The 19,269-nt window shown below is 39.2% G+C and overlaps 1 protein-coding gene across 4 annotated transcripts in view; it reads left to right on the top strand.

Annotated features, from left to right (window-relative positions):
• SESN1 (sestrin 1) overlaps positions 1-19,269 on the top strand; it is a 70,641-nt gene that overhangs the window by 22,116 nt on the left and 29,256 nt on the right. Inside the window, exon 1 of one of the 4 annotated variants that reach the window (XM_084515208.1) lies at positions 12,052-12,179. The exons of the other annotated variants lie outside the window; for them this stretch is intronic. Coding sequence (XP_084371334.1) covers positions 12,165-12,179 — 15 coding nt within the window. The 5' untranslated portion in view covers positions 12,052-12,164. Of the gene's footprint in view, positions 1-12,051; positions 12,180-19,269 lie in introns of those variants that run through there. 4 annotated transcript variants of the gene reach the window in all.

The following is a 19,269-nucleotide window of genomic DNA, read 5'->3' as shown; positions in this document are numbered from 1 at the left end:
CTCAGTTCAAGAACAGAAGAACAAATCTAAGCCACATTTTCACTTACATAAATGATTTCTCTTTTGCAATTCCTATGTGTTTAACATAGGGTGCCTGGCTGATCACTGCAGCTGTTTAAAATAGAAAAGCAGATGGGACAAATAGAAAGATTTACCACACAGCTCGATCTCCTCCCCTGAAGCAGCCATCCATCAGCAGCGCTGCTGACACAAACAGCCCAACAAGTTTCCCTTCAAAGCTGTGATTGGGCTCGGAGAAGCTGCAGCACTGTGCTACAGCCTGGGGATTGGGCGAGCAGGAACACACCTCTGGAATCTGTTTATTTCCTAAAAATAAGATATAATCTGTAACATTTCAGCTGGAGATCTTTTATCTTGCATTTAATACCCAAATAAACTTGAGCAAACATAGTTAACCTCTTTGGAACTGCTGTAAGGCTTCAGCTGAATGAGTAGAATTAATTTTTTTTTTCATCCTGAGCACAATGAGGTCTGTGTGAGTTTTCTAGATCTGTTTATATTTTTCTGTGTGGGGTATACATGACAGCTAAGATGCAAGAAAGTGCTTCAATAAAGCTGAAAGTTGCTTTTCAGACTTCATCATGTACTGACTTCAGCTTACTATGAAAGGAGTTATTCTTTAAAGCTGTTTTATGTCCCCTCAGTAATATTCTGTTTACAATTGCAATCATGTTTTTCCTTTTTTTGTAAGTGCCTAGTAACTACTCCTGATCATGTTTCAGTGAATTATGGCTGTTTATTTCACTGAAATCAGTTTAAACAGATCTAATCTGCTTGGAATTTTTTTTTTTTTTTTTTGGAAAATTGATGACTTAAAACCCTGAACTTCTATGCAAAGCAACTTCAGATCATTACCGAAGGAGAGATTTGATCAGCTGCAGTGAATGTTCCAGCTGAATGAGTATTTGGCATAACTGAATGCATCAGGACTCATTAACCTACTTCCTCGCCAAAAGAAAGGGAGGAAAACTATATGGAAAATAAATACTACTTTTGTTGTGGTTCAAATGAGATGCACATAGAAAAAAAAAAAAAAGAGCTTTTTCAGCTCATTTATGAAACAAACTAATGTATTTATCAAGTAACCTATGTTTTGACAAGCACCAACTACAGGAATACTGACTTATAGGGGTTAGTGCCTTCAAAAAGAAGAGACAAAGATGCATAGGAGAATGAGAAGGGAAACAGGGATTAGAAGTGAGACTAGAAGCAAAGACACCTACCACAAACATCTTTAAACCTAAGTTCAAATTTTTTTCCCTGAATAGTTTTTCCTTATGGTATATTTAAGTAAGAGTAAATTTAGTAGCTGATGATACTTGAATTACCAGCTTGCTTTTGAATAAGCACCTGTATTTTCCTGATCTATATGGAATTAATGTCTCAAGATTTTTGGAAGAGTAGCCTTGCTACATTAGTACTGATTGGTGTAGCTTAACCAGTCTTAAATGTTACATTATTAAACTCTACACCATTGCTGATGATTTCATAAACTTTGAAATTACCCCATTAAAATTCCTTGCTCTTCGGAGTGAAGTGCTGAGGAATTAACACCTGCATTTATGGAGGAATCGCCAGCAAAAGATATTTTAAATTGTGATGCACAAGTCTATGTTGTTTTAAATTCTTAACCCAGAAAAGTGGCTAAATAACAAGCTATATAAAAATGTAGTTAGTTATGTGGCAAGCAGAAGTCATTTTTGCTATAAAGAACAACTTTTTCCTGTTGGAGAAGAATGGGAGAGCTTGTTTATGGTCACTTTAATAACTGGTGACCAGTTTATTTTTGAGTTAGGGTAATTAGGGATAACTGTGTGAAGGAGGGGTGCTTGCTCTCTGATAAAGAGGCTCCTAAAGACCTGCTGCTTGAAGAAAGGGGCTTCTCTGACTGCTTCCCCCAACCCTCATTTTCTTTTGTATGCTGTAGGAAATCCCAAGAACCTTTTATAGGAATGCCTTAGGGTTTCCTTGGCTTACCACCGTTATGCTTGCACAACCTGAGATTTAGTAAGCCTCAAGTACGAATGTAGGCTTTAAGAAAGGATCTGACTTTGGAAGATAGCATATAGGTGTCTTCCAGTTTGCATTTGAAAATGTTGAACAGTGCATGCCTCAGCACAAAGTCCTTCCCTTTACATAGTTTTTGTTGCTGTTCAACCCCTCTGCAGGCTTATGGACACTTCTTCCTTTCTCCTAGAGAGAAAAAGATAGGGTGAAAATGCCGAGAGGTCTTATTTTATTAAGTGACAATCTCTTAGCCTCTTGAAGGATTTGTTGATACTACGTTAGTTAGCAAAACTGGCAGCTGATCACAGAACTGCAGAAAGTGTGACCTGATCTCAGATGACACTGCCTATTGACAAATGCAAGACGTGCATGAAGAGGAACCTAGTCCTAATGGGACATCCTGTGGTGGGCTGTGTTTGAAGCGTTTGCCACTCAGCGAAATTTTAATAGGTTCATCCCTTGGATTCTTGGTCAAATAGCAACCAAAGAATGAAACAGACTCATTATAACAGTTCATCCTAGGTGTGTTCCAGCTGAAGAAAGAAAGTATAGAAAACCATAGGAAAAAATTGTGAGCTCTACTGCTCACGGAGAATCTCAATTGCAAGTAGAAAGAAAAAGGGCAAGGGTCAAACATGGAAATGAAAGGAGGGCACCTGCTAACAGGGTTTGCCTTGTTAAAGGTGTCCCGAGGAAGTTGTTGGAGGCTGAATGCTTTTTCTCAGAGCTCTCCATAAGTCTGTGAAATGAGATGTGGAGGGAAGAAAATAAAAGCAGAGTCTGTGGCTGCTTACATACCTGCAAAGCTGTGGCTCAGCAGAACCGTCCTCCCCAGCTCTGGGGGTCCTCAGGTGGGAAAGGGTGTAAGTAAAAAGGGAAAGGGAGAAGTGCAACCAAAATCTCAAAATGATAGTTTGAGGAGTTGATGCTATTCTGGCACGAATTGTCTCCTCCTTTCTGTGAAAGGATGCAGTGAACAGCCAGGAACTTCACAGCCCCAGGGAGGGCTTTCCAGCTGATGTGCCTCGCATGCTGTGTATCAGCTCTCAACAAAAGCAACCAGAACTGTTAAAGCCTTAATTCTTTCATGCAGCATAACTTGTCCCACAAATCTCTCGCCAACTCAAATTCTTGACTTTGATATCAGAGAAACGATGCCATTTTTAAAGCTAGAGGTGTGAGTACTTTGTTTTGCATGCTGTTGGTAACATTTGAAGCAATTGAATTGCTAGGGGATTTGGTTTCTGTTCTCATTTTAGGCTCAAGAGGCCTGGATCAGTTTTCTTCTTCAGAGAAGAATGTGTTACTAAAGTAATATTATACAGTGTTTGAAACAACTGCTAAAGAAGGAAATTCGTTTCAGTAGGTGTGGGTGACAGGTGTTTAGAGATACTGATAGGAAAGAACTTAGTGTTTGTTTTTCTCGGGGAGTCTGTCACCACACTTTTGACCTAAACGGTGTAACATTTGATTCTTTTTAAAAATTAAACTCAGCCATTTTTCTTTTGGCTTTGTAGAGCATTCCTGGATTTTGTCCAATTACTTTCAACGCTTAAAAAGGTGCACAAGACCTCAGGAAAAAAGTCTCAAAACCAAAGGCTGTCTTTGAAAGCTGCATTCTTGGATGCACAGCGGGGACTTCAGAGGCACAGACTTACTTATTTTGCATCTGAGTGTTTCTAGATTATGAATTACATACCCATGGGGAAGCCACGCTCAAGGATGTTTCCACCTGATCTTTTTCCCCTCATACGTATAAAATAGGTTTATTCATCAAGGTTGCTACTTCTGTACACATGCTGTTCTCTTCCTGGGAAAGGGGTAAGAGACAAAAAGGGATACTAGTGGCTAAATTTGATGACACTTTACATACAGCTGTAAGGCGCTGATATGCTGATAACAGCCAAAGGGGATCCTTCACAGAATAGAACTGTGAATCTATGTAAAAGGGGCTTAACACCCTTGTTTGAGTCAGGTATGCATTTAATCACATTGACTTTATTAAATAAAATGACCTTTTAAATGACACTGAACAAAGGCAAAAACATGTAAATGTTTAACAATGGTTACAGTAGTTTATGGGAATGTGTTTGCATGGCTTGTAAATAGTCTTCCAGAGAGACCTTCTCTAGGTCTCCTGATCTGCTTTAGACCAAATGTAGCCTGCATTTTTTATAGATAGATGTATTTGGACTCCTTATTCTTGCCTTTGCATTTGTCTTATTATATACTTTTTTTTAATCTCTTCATTTTAATCTTGGAATACCTAACGGGTATGAGTTGCCCAGAATTAAACAAAAGGTTTTTCTTTCTTAAGCAGAGGAGACAAGCCTGCGCTTGTCATCCTTCATGCTATCGCCTCCGTTTAGTGAAGGGGAAAAGATGGAGTGATAGAAAAGAAGGAAGGCATCCTCATTCAGGAAAGCACTGATCCATTGTCTGGTGAAACTGGAAAGGAAGTTGCAGCAATTAAGATGGTAAACTAACTCCTTCAAGAAGAACAGATGGGGGAGGGCAATTACAGATGTTTGGCTGGGAAAAATGGAAAGTGGATTGGCTGGGATAGCTCAGAGAACTGATTAATTCCTCATGCTGAGAGGACACAGTAGGTTCTAAATGCTGAGAATAAATTTGAGAGAAAAAAAAAATCTCTTAAAATTTCTTTTGCACACTAGTTTCTCCATTAAGTCTTTAAGGAAAACTTTTGTTTTGTTTTGTTTTTTTAAGTCTGGAGTTTTTTAGAAGGTAATAGAGAAAGGTCAAAATTTTATCCTTGAATGAAGGAAATGTTTAGCTTAGATTATGCTTGCTTGCTTGGCCAGGACCTTTCGTCATGCAGCCCAGGGAATAGGCAGAGCACAAACATTTAATGAATTCAGAGATTAAATTACTTGTCCCCTGGAGGAAGTGGGAACATGTCTGTTGTGTCAGCAATTAAAAGCTAAATAAAGAAATAGGTTTTATCAAATCTGTAGTGATTTCAAGGTTAACATGAACTCGGTACCAATTCCAAACATCAGATGAAGTATTAGCTCTATCAGCTGGTGATAACAATTTCTTACAGTGATGTATCTTAATCTAGAAATGGAAGTGAAAGCCATATAGGAGTTTTTGGAATAGCACGTACCACACCTGTTAGATGGTGAGACCTGACAAAAGAAATCCAGAGTTGCAGAGAGGGTTTGTAGGTATGTGTGTGTATATGAAACTGTCAGTTTTCTCTGTAGGGTTAGATGTAAATTGTTCATAGTACTGTGAACAGTTTAATTTGGGAGCATGGGGAGGGGGGCAACAATTCCTGAATATACCAACAACCTGCACGGTGCTGTGGCTAGACATACATTAACAGTGTTTGCTTTGGTAGGAAAGTATTCAGAGTTGGAAACCTGTCAGGGTGGTTGTTAGAATTGTGTTCCCTGCACTGGGGGACATTACCCTTTCTGTGATAGCCTTTTTATCTTGTGTTTCTTGTTAAAATAAATCACAGGCTGCTGTGATAAATGGCTGCACAGGAAACACCTTGGTACCCTCAGTGCCTTAAAATAAGAGGTAAGAGAAAGCTTTGCCAAAAGGAAGCTGATAAATAAGTGCTCCAACACAGAGGGGTTGGACTGTGTTACAGCATTCTGCTTCAAGTGGAAACTAAGGGGAAAATATGTAAACAGTTTGTTCGCTCACTGTAAAATCTCCAGATCCTTAAACCCCCTCCTGTCTGTCTTTATTTATGCAAGCAGATGGCTGTAATCTCTCTTTACTGAAAAACTGAAGGAAAACAGAGAAATCCCCCCAAATAAATTGATTTAAGAATAAAGACAGACTTGAAACAAAAGGATAGGTTACAGGTGACTGATCTAACGCTTGAGATGAGTAAATCTGAGCTGGAGAAAATGCTGAATACCATTTAATTTAGGGGGAGCAGGTGCTCGATTCAAGAATTTGAGTTGGTGTATTGGCCTTTAGGTCAAATCGAACATGGAAACCACCATGTGTCAAGATAAGGTTGGTATTTTTACACCTTCTAGGGCTTTTTTTCCCCCGTTTTATAATGCTACTACTCAGAAATATTTCTGCCAGTCTAAAATGTCCACAGCACAAATTCTTCTCCATCTTATCAACAGGTATGAAACGTAGCAATGGATGTACTTTTATATTGGCATTACTCTCTCTGCATTTGGGAGTTTTACAGTTATACCCTTACTGTTTTTTTCTAAATCAGTATTGCTTTGCATTACTGTGGCAATACTATGTGCCAAAACTGCACAAATATGCCCTACTTTTTCCTTGGAGAGGGTAGTTATGACCTTTCCTATGTGAAAGCCTTGCCCTATCCATTTTTTTTGCAGGTGGTCTTTTGATATTTGGCAGGAGCAGATGAACTACACAGGAGGCCTTCTCTTTGTCCTATGTGCCTACCACTCCCATTTGTCAGGCATGTAAGTGCTAAAAAGAGGGATTTCCCTTTGCTCAGTTACATCCCTGTGAAAACTTTGCATCAGTTTGGGAGCAGGAGGGAGCTGTGATGTTGTGATCCATCAGTTGTGATGGAAGGGAGGTGTGAGAGGGTCAAAGTGGGCTCTGCCCACAAATCTGCAGCCTGGTCACGTAGTCCTGGCAGATTATTTTTTCCCCTGGAGCTGAAATGGAGGAAGATCAATACGGTTGGAAAATGGGTGTAAAAGTTTCTGTTCACTCAAATTGCCAGAGTTTAAAAGTCTGTGCTGTGTAAAGAAGCTTCTCCGGGTGAGCAAAGATATTTCTGCACCCCATGGTTGGCGATGTGCCACAGAGACAAAGCTTCCAAGATTGAGGTTTAGTGAGAATTTAAGCAGGGTGCTGGTTACATTTGAAATCATTCAGGCAACCTAAATTCTGTCCCCCTTTTTTTTTGATGTAGCATATTATATGGATCAGGGGATCCTGAGACTCGAAAAAGGGAAGTTCCTGTATTTGCGTACATTGTCTCAGATCTCTGGTGGAGCTCTGTTTCATTGTTGTAGTCTATTTATGCCTTCCTGCAAGTTCTGGAAGTGCTGAAACTGCAGAAAACAAGAGTGTGGTGCTGAGCAGCTTTGCAACATGTTCTATTTTAATCGCTTTCATCAGCTTTATCCTGCAGTGAAAGCTGTGTGCCGTATCTTCTCATCATGGGAGGAGAAGGGGGAATTGAAATTGTAATTAAGGCCCATTTTAATATATGGTTTACATATGAAAATCATAAATATAAGTGCTGCAACCTTTCCTAGGACTGTTTGAGTTCTATGAAACAATAAATGGCAGGCTGAGCAATTGCACACCAGCAGTTAAAATACAAGCCTATTGGTATTTCTTTGTCCATAGATTCAGAATTAGGAAAAAAAGATAGGAAATCACAGTTTGCTTCACATAATAACAGCTTCATAACATTAATTTGATATTAAGTAGAAAACTCCAAACCGCTCCAGATTCTGGAGAACTGCGTATTTGATCTCTCCCAGGCATTTTTTATTGTCTGCTTAAAGCAGTTTGACTAGGAAACAGCTACGCACTGTTGGTATTGGTACAGAAGCAGGGGTGAAAAATATCAGGCAGCCTGACTTTTTTGCCAAGTTTAGAGTTGCACTTCCTAGGTAGGTTGCATATGCTGTTAGCTTCCATCTGAACGTCAAAGTATTGACCAAAGCAGGCAACTTCTGATTGCTCTGTTCAGCTGATGAATAGTTTGCTGGAGGAGGGGTAAGTCCCGGCTGAGTAAAGAGGCATTGCTGCTAAAGCATCCCTTGGGTCTTAAATAGCTACAGTTTGGAATTTCACAATCAGCTCGAAAAACAGATATTTACAATGATAAATTGGGGCTCAGTAAGTATGAGTTAGTGTTAAATATCTACCTTAAAAGCAGTTCTCCAGAATACTTCAGAATGTGATGCTTCTGTTTTAAATGTCATTGATTGAATGTGCTGTTAGTCAGGCTTCTGTTTTAGTGATACCACATTGTTCTTCTGTGTAGGAAGCACTGTTTTGAAGACATCTGAACTTCAATTCAAATGTTATGAACACTTAAAATCAGGATTTTAGAGGTGTTGCTAATCTTAGCAGTTCTAGAAGAACACGGTGTTAACTTGCCAGTTGTTCAAGTGGCTGAAAAGTAGCCAAAGCATTCAAAAGAGGAGCAGAACCTACCTTACAATACTGTGAAAAATCCCTCCTGTCTCCTAAACAAACATGTCTCAGTATGCCTGGCGGAGCATTTTTTTTCTCAGAATGTTTCCCGTGTTTGTTAGATGGCTTAGCTCCAGAAGTGCTTTAACACAGTCAGCTTGTTCTTTTCTCCTATGCCTCGCTGATGACATTTTCCTTCTCTTCATTATTATAATTTCCTTTTCTTCCCTGCACATCCCCAATGCATGTATACATTTCCTCACAGATCTAAACTCTTTCATATTCTCTCATTTCTGTGTCGTGTATGAAATAGGATTTTATCTTTCTGTCCCATGAGCTCCAAATTTCGGTTCAGACAGAAATGGGACTTCAGGATTGAGCTGCTGTAGCACAATCTATTTTTTAAAGGGCACATTGCCATATTGCCCTCTGTTCATTGCCGTATCGCCCTCTGTTCTGTGGGACATACAGCACACCTATAGAAACACATGGTCAATACACATAAGATTCCAAATCCTAATTATTTTATTACTGAGACTAATGGAAGGATAGTGTAGGTCTAGCTAGTACAATGAAATCACATTTTCACTTTGAAGAAATTCAGAATCCCCTTTTATTTTCCTGCACATGACAGCCCCAAATCACAAAGTTCTTTCCATAGCCATTTTCTCGTCTAATATGTACCACACTTAATCCTGTCTGTGGCTGCTTTGCTTTGCTTTTACTTTTCTCCTGCACTCCCCTTTGTCTCTTAGGGTTCTCAGGCTTTTGGAGACAGCTGTAGTGTCACATCCTTCCATTCTTCTATTCGGGGACTTTCCAATCCCCACATCGTTATCCCTTAGGACTCCTTTCCAAGAGTTCCTGTCAAAGCTCCAGTACCCACATTGCTTAATCTAACTGTATTTTTTCAAATGTTACTAATGCATTTCTTCCAAGCTAGAGTTTGACTATTTTCTGTTTCTCTAACTTAATTTACTGTGAAATATCTTCCAAAACAGCAAAGAAGTTCTAAATTTTCCCCTCTTCTATTATGAATTATCTTGTCTTGGCTACTTTGGAATCATGTATATGGACACAACTTAATAAATCTTTCTCCTTTGTACATTTTTAGGAATCCTTTCTAAATTAATGTCTTCATTCAAAAAAACAGTTATGTTTAATTTGTTTTCCAACCACTTCATTATTTATTTTGACATGAGATTTCATTATTATTATTATTATTTTTTTTTTGGTGGCAGCATTGTGGCGAAAACACTGAGACCTTAAGCCGGGGAGCTGCAACTCATCAGCATGTCAAATTTTTTGCTGCCACAGAAAAGAACCAGCTGTACCAGCATTTTTCAGTTTTCTTTAGCAGACAGGTAGCATGAATTAGGTACCTTGCTGAAGTTTCCTGCTGAACATCCAGTAGCAGCCTTGACAGTGTTTTGGAGTGCAGCTGGCTGCACTGCTGGCCAAGGGGAGAATTTGTTCTAGCAGTAGTCGTTAGGATGGGCTGAAGGTTAAGTTGTTATGACAGTAACCACGCTTGGAAACAATCTATTATTGGAAAATTCTCCCCTGGTTGTTAGTACAGGGAAAGGAAAGATTCCTTTGGAGTAATTAAAATGTAAACACTGACTATATGTGAAGGGCATATACTGGAGGTTTAGAGGTGGGTTAATCAGTGCAACAATAACAATAAAATGCATCCTTTCTGTGACATCCCTGCAAGCAAAGTGACTTTGAACTGCTTTGTCAGGCAAGTCTGTGGCCTCACAGCCCATGAAGAGTCAATAGAAAGCCTCAGCTACAATTAACATAGGACATGTCAGGCAGCCATCAGGGAAAGTGGAAGTCTGTTTTTTCTTCCCATCTCTTTTTGGGTAGATGAGCTTCGTTTCTTTTTGCATGCATTTCATGCCCAGGGCCTTTTCAAAAGGCAGCTCACCATTTCTTAACTGAGGGATAGTGGGCATCTTCCTCTTGCTGTATTGGTTTTTCTCCTTGCTTCTTTCTTTCCCCTGTGGCCCTTTGAGTTTTCTACTTTGCTGAGTCTTAAAGCTCCTTTCTGGCTTTGTGAAATTGAAGGGGGGATCTTTCTGTGGCTATTGCCTTTAAGGGACCTGAAACAGCATTCTTTCTGCCTGTTTCTGTGTCAGGTCACTTCTGCATTCGGTCCCTTTGGCTCTCTTCTGCTGCAAAATGCATAGACTAGCAGCATCTCCTAGAACAGCCAAGGGAAATAGGTGTTCAGGCTGTTAGGCCAGGTTAGATAATTGTGATTATCTGATTTGATCTCTTGTATATGTAGGTCATGGAGTTTGTTTTTCTCCCAGAAGCTGAAAGTAAGCTCATCTTTCTGACAGATCTCTATTCTCACTTAAGAAAAAATTGAAACAGGGGTGTTCATTTCCCATAGTAAGAGCTTTCAGTGTTTAATTGTTTGCTGCTAGGAAATGGTACCTCTTCAGGATAAAGTTGTCTAATTTCAATTTCCATTCATTGCAGTTTTTCTGTGACTTTATGAATCTGAAAAATCTCATTGTTTCATTTTTTTCTCCTTTTCTGAAATCTTAACAAGTCTAGAGGTTTGTGTGTATTTATATAAATATGTGTGTGTATATATATATATATATATATGTGCAAAAAAAATCAAGCCATCTTGCAACTTGCTCTTTCATAATTTGGCTTTAAGCTGTGTACTACGAGGCTCCTTTTCAATTTTTTTATCAAGTTTTTTTCAACTTTTTTATCAAGTTAAACGGGAGTCTTACCCATCTCTCCAGTGTTTCCAAATCCTTTGTAACACCAGGAAAGTCACCATATTCTTAAATGGTTGGATCGGCATAGTGTATGGAGGAGAGGTTGTTCTTTATTCTACCTGATATTCCTATTTGTATACACTTAAGATCAAACTAGCCTCTAAGCAGCTGAACCACACCATAAATGCACAACGGAGTCTGATCTGCAGTTCCCAATGCTCTTGTTGGAGTTTGCTTTCCAAATTACTTTCCCATGTGTTGATTAGTTTCTTTGTCCTTATGTGTGGGATAGCTTACTACATTAAAATGTGTTTTCATAGAACCATAGAATAAGGAAAGTAGGAAAGGACCTGAAGAGATTTGTTAGATCTGTCAATATGCCCCAGGGAAGAAGCAATTATTGTACCTAGGCCATGTCTGGGAAGTTTCTCCCACTTGTTTAAATACTAACCAGCAGTCAAGACTCTGCAGAATCTCCTTTCTCTTCTTAGTCTCTTCCTCCATAGGTGAAATGTCTCTGGTGTTTTGGCTTTGCTCCCCGTTCCTGGTCTTTCTCCATCATGTTTTCTAGGCCTCTGATGATTTTTGTTGCTGAGAGTGCAGAGAGCAGCATTCAGTTCACATCTTTGATATTCATTGACCAAAACGACGGGGTATTCCTGCTTGCTTCCTCTGTCATGCAAGCTAAGTTACTGTATACAAATCACAGTAAGGTATGTGGGTTTTTGTTGCGTTCACACCGACCTCATGATGCCATAATCCTTTATTATGTTTAGTTCTTCAAGCAGAATGTCTCTAGCATCTTGTTTCCCTTTCCTGTCTTTATATAGTCAGTAATTTCTATTGAAGACTAATAATTGAAATTTCTTTCATAAGAATTTAATTCTCTTTTTAAGGTGAATACGAAACATTTTCCAGTTTTCAAGAGTTTTTAGAAATTCATCTGTCCTCCAAAGTTTTGCAGTCTTTACAAGCGTTAGTTATTGGCTCATTACTTCAGACCTTCTTTTGATTCTTTAATTGAGGTAATCATTCTGTGTAGAACCAGATTTAGGGGTGTTTCCTGCGGAATCCCACTCACTGTGTCTTTGCATATTGGCACTGAGCCATTAATGGCTGCTTTTTCAGCTGAAGACAGATTGGTGTTCCTATTGCAGCAGTCTCATCGAGGAAAGGCTTTCTTGGCTGTCTTAAAGTTAGGATTGTAATATGCTGGCTTCTTCCCTGTCCTCAGACCTACTACCCCACTGAAGAATGCGATTTACAAAGGTTTGTTGAGGATCTGTCCTCAGCATGCAGTTCAAACTGATTTTTGGCTTTCACTTAGTCGCTTATTATCATCTATGCACTTACAAGCTGTTTTGCAGAATTTTTGTCTTTTTTTTTATTATTATTTTTTGTTCCATTTTGTTCACTAATTGAAGTTTAGCTGGCTGAACTGGTTCCTTTTTTATTTCCTTCCTTAAATAAAAGCAGTGTTTCTTGTTCCTCTGTTTTGTGATCCTTCTCCCATCCCCTATAGTTTCTCGAAAATACCACTAACCAATACCACTACCTCACTAGCCAATGGACCTCAGTCAATTCTTTAAGGTGAAATTAATGAAGCCCAGTCGATTTAAAAAGATGTATGTACCTTAAATTCATTTTAGCCTGACTTTCCCTTTTCTAGTCTGACGATTTGTGTTGATGCGGAGATCTAGTGGTTATAAAAGGAAACTCAGATGGTTTTGTATGAGTAATGTTACTTTGTTTTTTTCTGACCCACTTATGGCCAAATTTCAAAATTTTTGCTTTTAATTTCAGGTTAGAAAGGCAATAGATGCTGAAATACTGAACCTGAATTTCTGGGGTTTTGGTACCTCTTGAATTGTATCACCTCTCAGGGTTTTATAATTGTGTTCCATGATATGTCTGTGTGTCGCCTGCGTCACAGCATCTTGTGAGGTCCTGATTGCATATGTTAGTGGGCGTAACAGCTGTGGCAAACCATCCACATTATTTTTTTTTACCATTTTTTTACCATTAAGAATACAAAACAAAATAAGATAAGCAAACAAGAATGACATTTCTAATTGGAAGATGCCAGAAGATCCAAATGAGGCTTGTTATTAAGGTAGTAACAGGCTGGCTTGGCCTTAGTACTTGGACTTTTTAGCAGATTGTTAGATGGCTTATACCAATGTTTTCCTGGAGAAGTAGCAATGTGTACTTTTTTTTTTTTTTTTTGGCCTTGACACATTATTTAGGTCTAATGAAAGAGCAGGAAGTCAGCTATGGCTTTTGTAGCTGAGACCAGTTTCCTTGTCAGGAAAATAATTTTAAAAATGCATATTGTGGATAGTATGGTTAATGCAAAAATGTTTGGCTGCTGAACAGGTTTAAAACCAGATCTCTATAGTACAAGATTTCTTGCCATTTTTATGGAAGATCGTCCCAATTTATGACTGTCATTTAAACAGTGCAGCAGTCCCTATGTTTACTGAATAAGTGTGAATTGTTTAGTAAAGTCCCAGTAATTTACTGTCAAATAAATTATACAAATGGTTCATTAGCTTAGCAAGTAAAACTTCCTTTAACTCTCCCTTACTTTTTGAATGGGGAAGAAGAGCATATCACACAGGCTCTCTCTGCTACGTTAAAGACTGCTGCAGATTCACTTAAACTTCTGTTCTGGTAGCATTAAGCAATGCAGCATACTTTGTTTGGGTAATATAACTGATGTCTCTGACAATTTTTGATTTGAAAAATTATGTATGTTAGAGTATCTGTATTACACTACACTGTGGAGAGACAGTTCCCCATCATACTTGACTTACGCATTCCCCCGAAACCACGTTATTCCAATTCAGGTAATGTAATTTTTCGTTTAGAGCACATATAAATGTATCTGACAAATAAGGGAGGTTGATCCTTCAGCAAATGAGCTTTGTAGATGCCTGAGTAATGGTTGAGTGATTCTTGTGTTTCTTTCCTGTCCTCCCCCATTTATACTAAATGTATGAAATTAACATTTCAACACTAAATTGACATCAGCAGATTATTTTGAATGCCATTTTTTTTGAATGCCAACTGCTCGCTACGCCTAAATTACAGTCAAACGATATGCAGATATTTGAGTTATGCGTATATAAATTTGCTAATTTGGGAGATAAGATTTTCATAAATGTATGGTCTGAAGCTGAAAAGGACTAAAAATTGGAATCCGTCTTGGCTCATCCAGTATCAATAGGCAGTGTCAAGTTCAAATACTTGAACTTCTATGATTCTATGACTTTTAGTTTTCTTGTTGAAAGTCCTGAGTTACTTGCCCTTACGTCACAGAGAGCTTTTGTTATCCTAGGCTATTTATTAGGATGAAGATTTAAAACTGAATTCTGTCTTTATTATAATGTACTCCTACAGTGTCTCTTATCAGATCTTAAAATGCTTACACTTTCACAAGGAAACCACAGCAGTAGCTGTTCCCAGGCTGACTTGACAATAGTGCAAGAACAACAGTGTAGCTGTTGTCAGTAGTCTGTTTTGCAAATGATCTTCCATACATACCCAATTTACCAGTAAAATATAAGCTACTTTAGCTCCTGATGTAAATAAATGTATGCTGGCTTATAAAAGCTTCTTATTGACTCAGTTTTTATCTCTTTCTTGTTTAAGCCATTTGTAAACAAGTGTTTAAAAAAGTACACACACAGTCTGTGACAGTTTAACCAAACCCACTTTAAATACTTGGTAGCAGTTTAACTACAAGTATTGCACACAGCTGAGGCTATGAAGGGGATGCTTCCTCATCAAGTCTCCTCTCCTCTCATGATCCAGTTATCTGCTGAGCACAGCAGCTTGCATGAATGCTCACTGCTTACAGGGCCTGTAAGTTTGGGGAACTGTAAGAATGAATCAGGTGGTGGTAGTCCAGGATTAAGAAGCATCAGCAAAAGGCAGCCGATTTCCTTCTCGTCAGATGCTGGGTTTAGTTTGCACCATTATTAATGAGCTGAGCAGAGTGAGATTGCATGTATCTGGGATGTAACTTGACCTTCATTATGGTTGGCTGTCTTCCAGCAGGCTTCGACCTGTTTCTCATATCAAGAGGCAGGGTTTAATAGCTCTGAAATGGTGACAACGGTGTCGTGGTTGTATGTTTTCTGGACTGAAGCTGGCTTTCATTCAGGCGCCTTGTTGCACTGGCACTGTAAGTGTAGGATGGACTACTCTCTGTAGGCATCTGCTTTAGGCTTTTGAACCCAGGTGAATTAGTAAGCCTAGCTATGTGTAAAAAAAAAAAAAAAAAAAAAAAAGTTTTAAAAGCTTTTGTTCATGGGCTAAGTATATTTCATACAGAATCACTGAGAATGTACTGCAGGGGTGACCAAATAATGCTGCTTGAACAAAACTACATTTTAAAGCAGATGTAAAAACTCCTTCAGATGTGAACTGTCTAAAAAGAAAAGAATTGCCTCTCTTGATGATGGAGTGAACTTTCAGTTTCAGTTAAGTACCATACTTTGATAAATAAGATCAACATATTTAAAGAGGACAGTAATAGTAACAAATCTTTATCAGTTATTTGTGGAGTGGGATTTCACACTGAGTTTAATTGCATACGTGGGCTTTTTGCCTCGGTGGATTAGTGTACTAATTCATATTATCATTTGACACACAGCAGATTTCAGCAATTTTCCCTATGTATTCATTTATTGTTATTGTGTTATGGCAGCTCCTAGAAGTTGCAGTCGATTGCCTTCCCACTGTGGTAACTGCTTTAACATGGTGCTTTCTTTTTGCTGTTCTCTGGTGAGATTGTAAGCTTGTAGGCAGGGAAAAATAAGTGCCTTTCAAGGACTTTGTCTTCATGGGAAGTTATTTTGTATAGATAGATGTACCTGATCATTGCCTCAAACTGTTGTTCAGTAATTAACAGAAATCCTGAGTCATAATGATGAAAAAACAACCAGTTTGTTAGAGAAAAAGCATAGCAGTGATTCACAAATAAAGGGAGAAATAGGACTTAAGTGCATGACTGAAGATTTTTATTTCAGGGGTTCTTGAAACGAAGCAGGAGTCCCAAGTTACTTTTGGGATAGGAAGACAGGAGTTAGTAACACTGGATGTGAGCAGACGTCCAGTTTTCTAAGAACCTCCTTTCCCAGATTTTGCTATGCCATTGTGTATATGTCCTCTCTCTGGAGCAAAAGTTCAGAAATTTGTCCAGAACTATGCTGGAGAGAAAGGTGCTCATCTCAGTGACAGCGTCTGTCAGAGCTAAACTCGGCATTTTTTTCTTTTTTTTAAAATTTTTTTCCTATGGGATTTATTTATTTATTTATTTATTTTTATCACATGTTATAGGGCAGGCAAGCAGTAGTGTCATTGAGCTACTGTAGGCAGGTGAAGAGCACATGGGGGGCCTGCTGTATGGTGTCTTTCTTGGCTTTCCTGAGACATTTGGGAAGATCCACATAAATGAGCATGTCTACCCTGGTACGCATCCATTTGTGCCTGTCCATATTCCTTCCTTGGTAATAGACTGAATGTAACAGCTAACATATTGAACTTGCCATGGACCATTTAAAGAGGTCTTAATGGCATAACAGAGTGTCCTGTCACTGAAACAAACTGGAGGAGGGAGAGCTAGTGGCCTTTGGTGTGCATCTCTTTTCTTTTGGATCAGACTGCCCAAGTTGGCTTTCCTTGAGGCAGCTCTGGCTGTCTTGGTTGACAAGAAGCGCTGCTTCAGTCATGTTGAATCACCTCCAGTTTCCTTCCCTCAGCCTGTGTCATGTCTCATTCCCTTTGTTCCTACATTGGATTTCAGAGATGTTTATTTGCCTCTAACCACCCGTCTCAGCTCTGGAGATTTCTAGCTCTGAGGAGCAGGAAGACTCAGCTGCCGCCTTTCCTGGTAGCTCCACTGCCCGCTCTGGAAACTGTATTGTTCTTTAGAAAATTTTAAATCACCCTTTGCTTTGTCCTTGTTCCCCTGCTTCTCAGTCACAAATCCAGTGCGGCCATAAAAGAACTGAGAACAATAATGCTTTGAGCCATGCTGAAGTTGAAATGCCTGCTGTCAGCTGTACTTCTGTCACGCATTACGCTTGATGCTGTTTGTTCCTAGACTTGCATTTGTGTCGCTTTTATCTGGATGAGTATGGTGGCACAGACATGCAGTTAGTAATGGGGTGATAAAATCTTTCTTAGCAATATCTACTGCGGCTATGAAAAAGAAGTGGTGGTGCGTGAACTTCTTCAGCGTTTTGAAAAAGAAAACACTTTTTTTTGGTGTGACACTGAAGAGTCATTCTGTGCTCACAGATTAAGTCAGATGGTGGTGCCGGGTAAAACTTAGATCTTAATAATCAGGATAATCAAGCACTGATTACCTTGGGAGTCATGGCACGTCTGTCCTTAGAGGCCTTCGAACACATTCATCAAACCTCTGCTGGGATGCCCAAGCGGGAGCTGACTGAGCCGCGAGGCAGGAGCTGGCATCCTTGCCTCCAACAGGCCTTCAAGGTCCACCTCTCCTTTGTCTACAGGCACAGTAACTTCCTAATTTATTTGTGACTGTCGCCTAAATATTTTGCATGCTTTGTTTTACAAATTTTTCCAGGTGTATTTCTGCCAGTGGTTATGGAGGTTAAATCAGTGAATAATATATAATACTCTTCTGTCACTGTTCCCATCAGGTAAGCCAGGCAGAATTCAGTAGCTATATATTGAAACCAAACAGCCACTCACTTTATGATGTTACCCCCAAAATAGCAAAGCCCTTGGCTAAAGCTCTTCATCACCTGACTAGCATGAATTTTTTCTCTGAAATCCTGCTTAATCCAGAGCATGTATCTCTAAAATAAGTAGTCTGACCAGCATTTCTTCTGCGCTGGCAAATGTGGCAGTGCCACCATCAAGGAAAGAATTAATTGCTTTTTTATGGGGAGAAAAAAAAACAAATAAAACCTTTTAGCAAATGTTCTAAACCTGTTCTTTCTTTTTTTGAATAGAAATAGTGTTGTAGCTGTGAAAAGAGCAAACCAGACCTGTGGGGAGAAGTAGTGGCTTTTCTTAGATCAGCTCATACAGCTGGGAAAAGTAGATAAGCTTTTAAGCCTGATCTGAAATGGAGCTTGCCCCCTGTAGTTTTCTGGCTACATTCAGGTTCTTCCTCCTGATAACCCTTATTTTCTCCCAGGATTCTGTGGTAAATAACTTGCAAACCAGCAACTTCATATTCAGTGCTAGAACTGATGTATCTTAATCTTCATAAATCAGTATGGAATAAGGACGTGAGAGGTGGCTTCTGCTTCCTAAGAAGCACCACTCATCAAAGATACGTTGAGCCATAGTCCAAATTCTTCCAACCTTTTCACAAACCTTTGGTTGGAAATCTTTGTCACAGTGAAGTGCCAGTGTAGGATCTCAAGTCTTGATTATGCTTAGCAAAAGATGTTTCTGCTGTGTTTTTTTGTGCTTTGTTTCTTAAAGTTGTTAAAGGACTGGCATGATTAAGTCCTTAGCGCTCTTAGAGATGTTTAGCTCAAATTTAAAATGCTTGGATCTGGGAGGTTTTGTTATGAATGTGCAACGTTTGAGTATGGTTTTTAATGAAATTTTTGCTTCTCCAGTATTAAATCTAAGTGGCACAGTGCTCAATACCAAATGAAAGGGAAGGATCACTTATCATTACTTTCTGCCGTGAGTGTACAATCAAATTAAATTTGATTTGATTGTTTAAATAGTGCCTCTCCAAAATGCATTCGTGGGGAGAATCTGTCCCAGCAGCATCCATGTGGTCAAACGGGAGCTCTGGAGTGCTGCTGGCAGTTCTTGTCTGTAATAGCAGAGTACTTCCGAAGGGAAACGGGTATTCAAAAAGGAAGGCTGCTGTTTTGGGAAATACTGTTTAGAAAAGTTCTTCAGAGCACGGTATGGTAATTTACCGCAATAGCAAGAGACTCTTGTGAAGGAATCCTTGTCCTTTCCATAAATTTCATTAATGGAAAATTCTGTAAGGGGGTGGTAAGGAGGGGAAGAAAACTCCCGGGAGCCCTATTTGTGTGTTTCTGGGCAACACAGTAAATGTTCTTCATAGAATAAGCATAAGTACTCTCAGAAGCTTGTCATGTTTGTGTCTGTGCTGTGTTTACACAAGCTGCCTAGGTGAGATCACTCACTCTGTGCGATTGGTACGTGCCATGCTATTAGCAGCTCTCCTGCACGAAGATCTGACTATTCACAAATGCCCAAACAACATCATGAGGTTACGGTGACAAAGCCAAACTGCACTTTTTTAGCTCATAATCCTCCAACTACGTGCACTGCAGCAGGGGACTTGTGACTAACACTCAGAAGGAGTTTCAGTGAG

This window comes from Aythya ferina, assembly GCF_964211825.1.
Source record: "Aythya ferina genome assembly, chromosome: 3".
NCBI lineage: Eukaryota > Metazoa > Chordata > Aves > Anseriformes > Anatidae > Aythya > Aythya ferina.
Note: the sequence above shows the minus strand (reverse complement) of the source record. Positions and strands in the feature narration are given on the sequence as shown.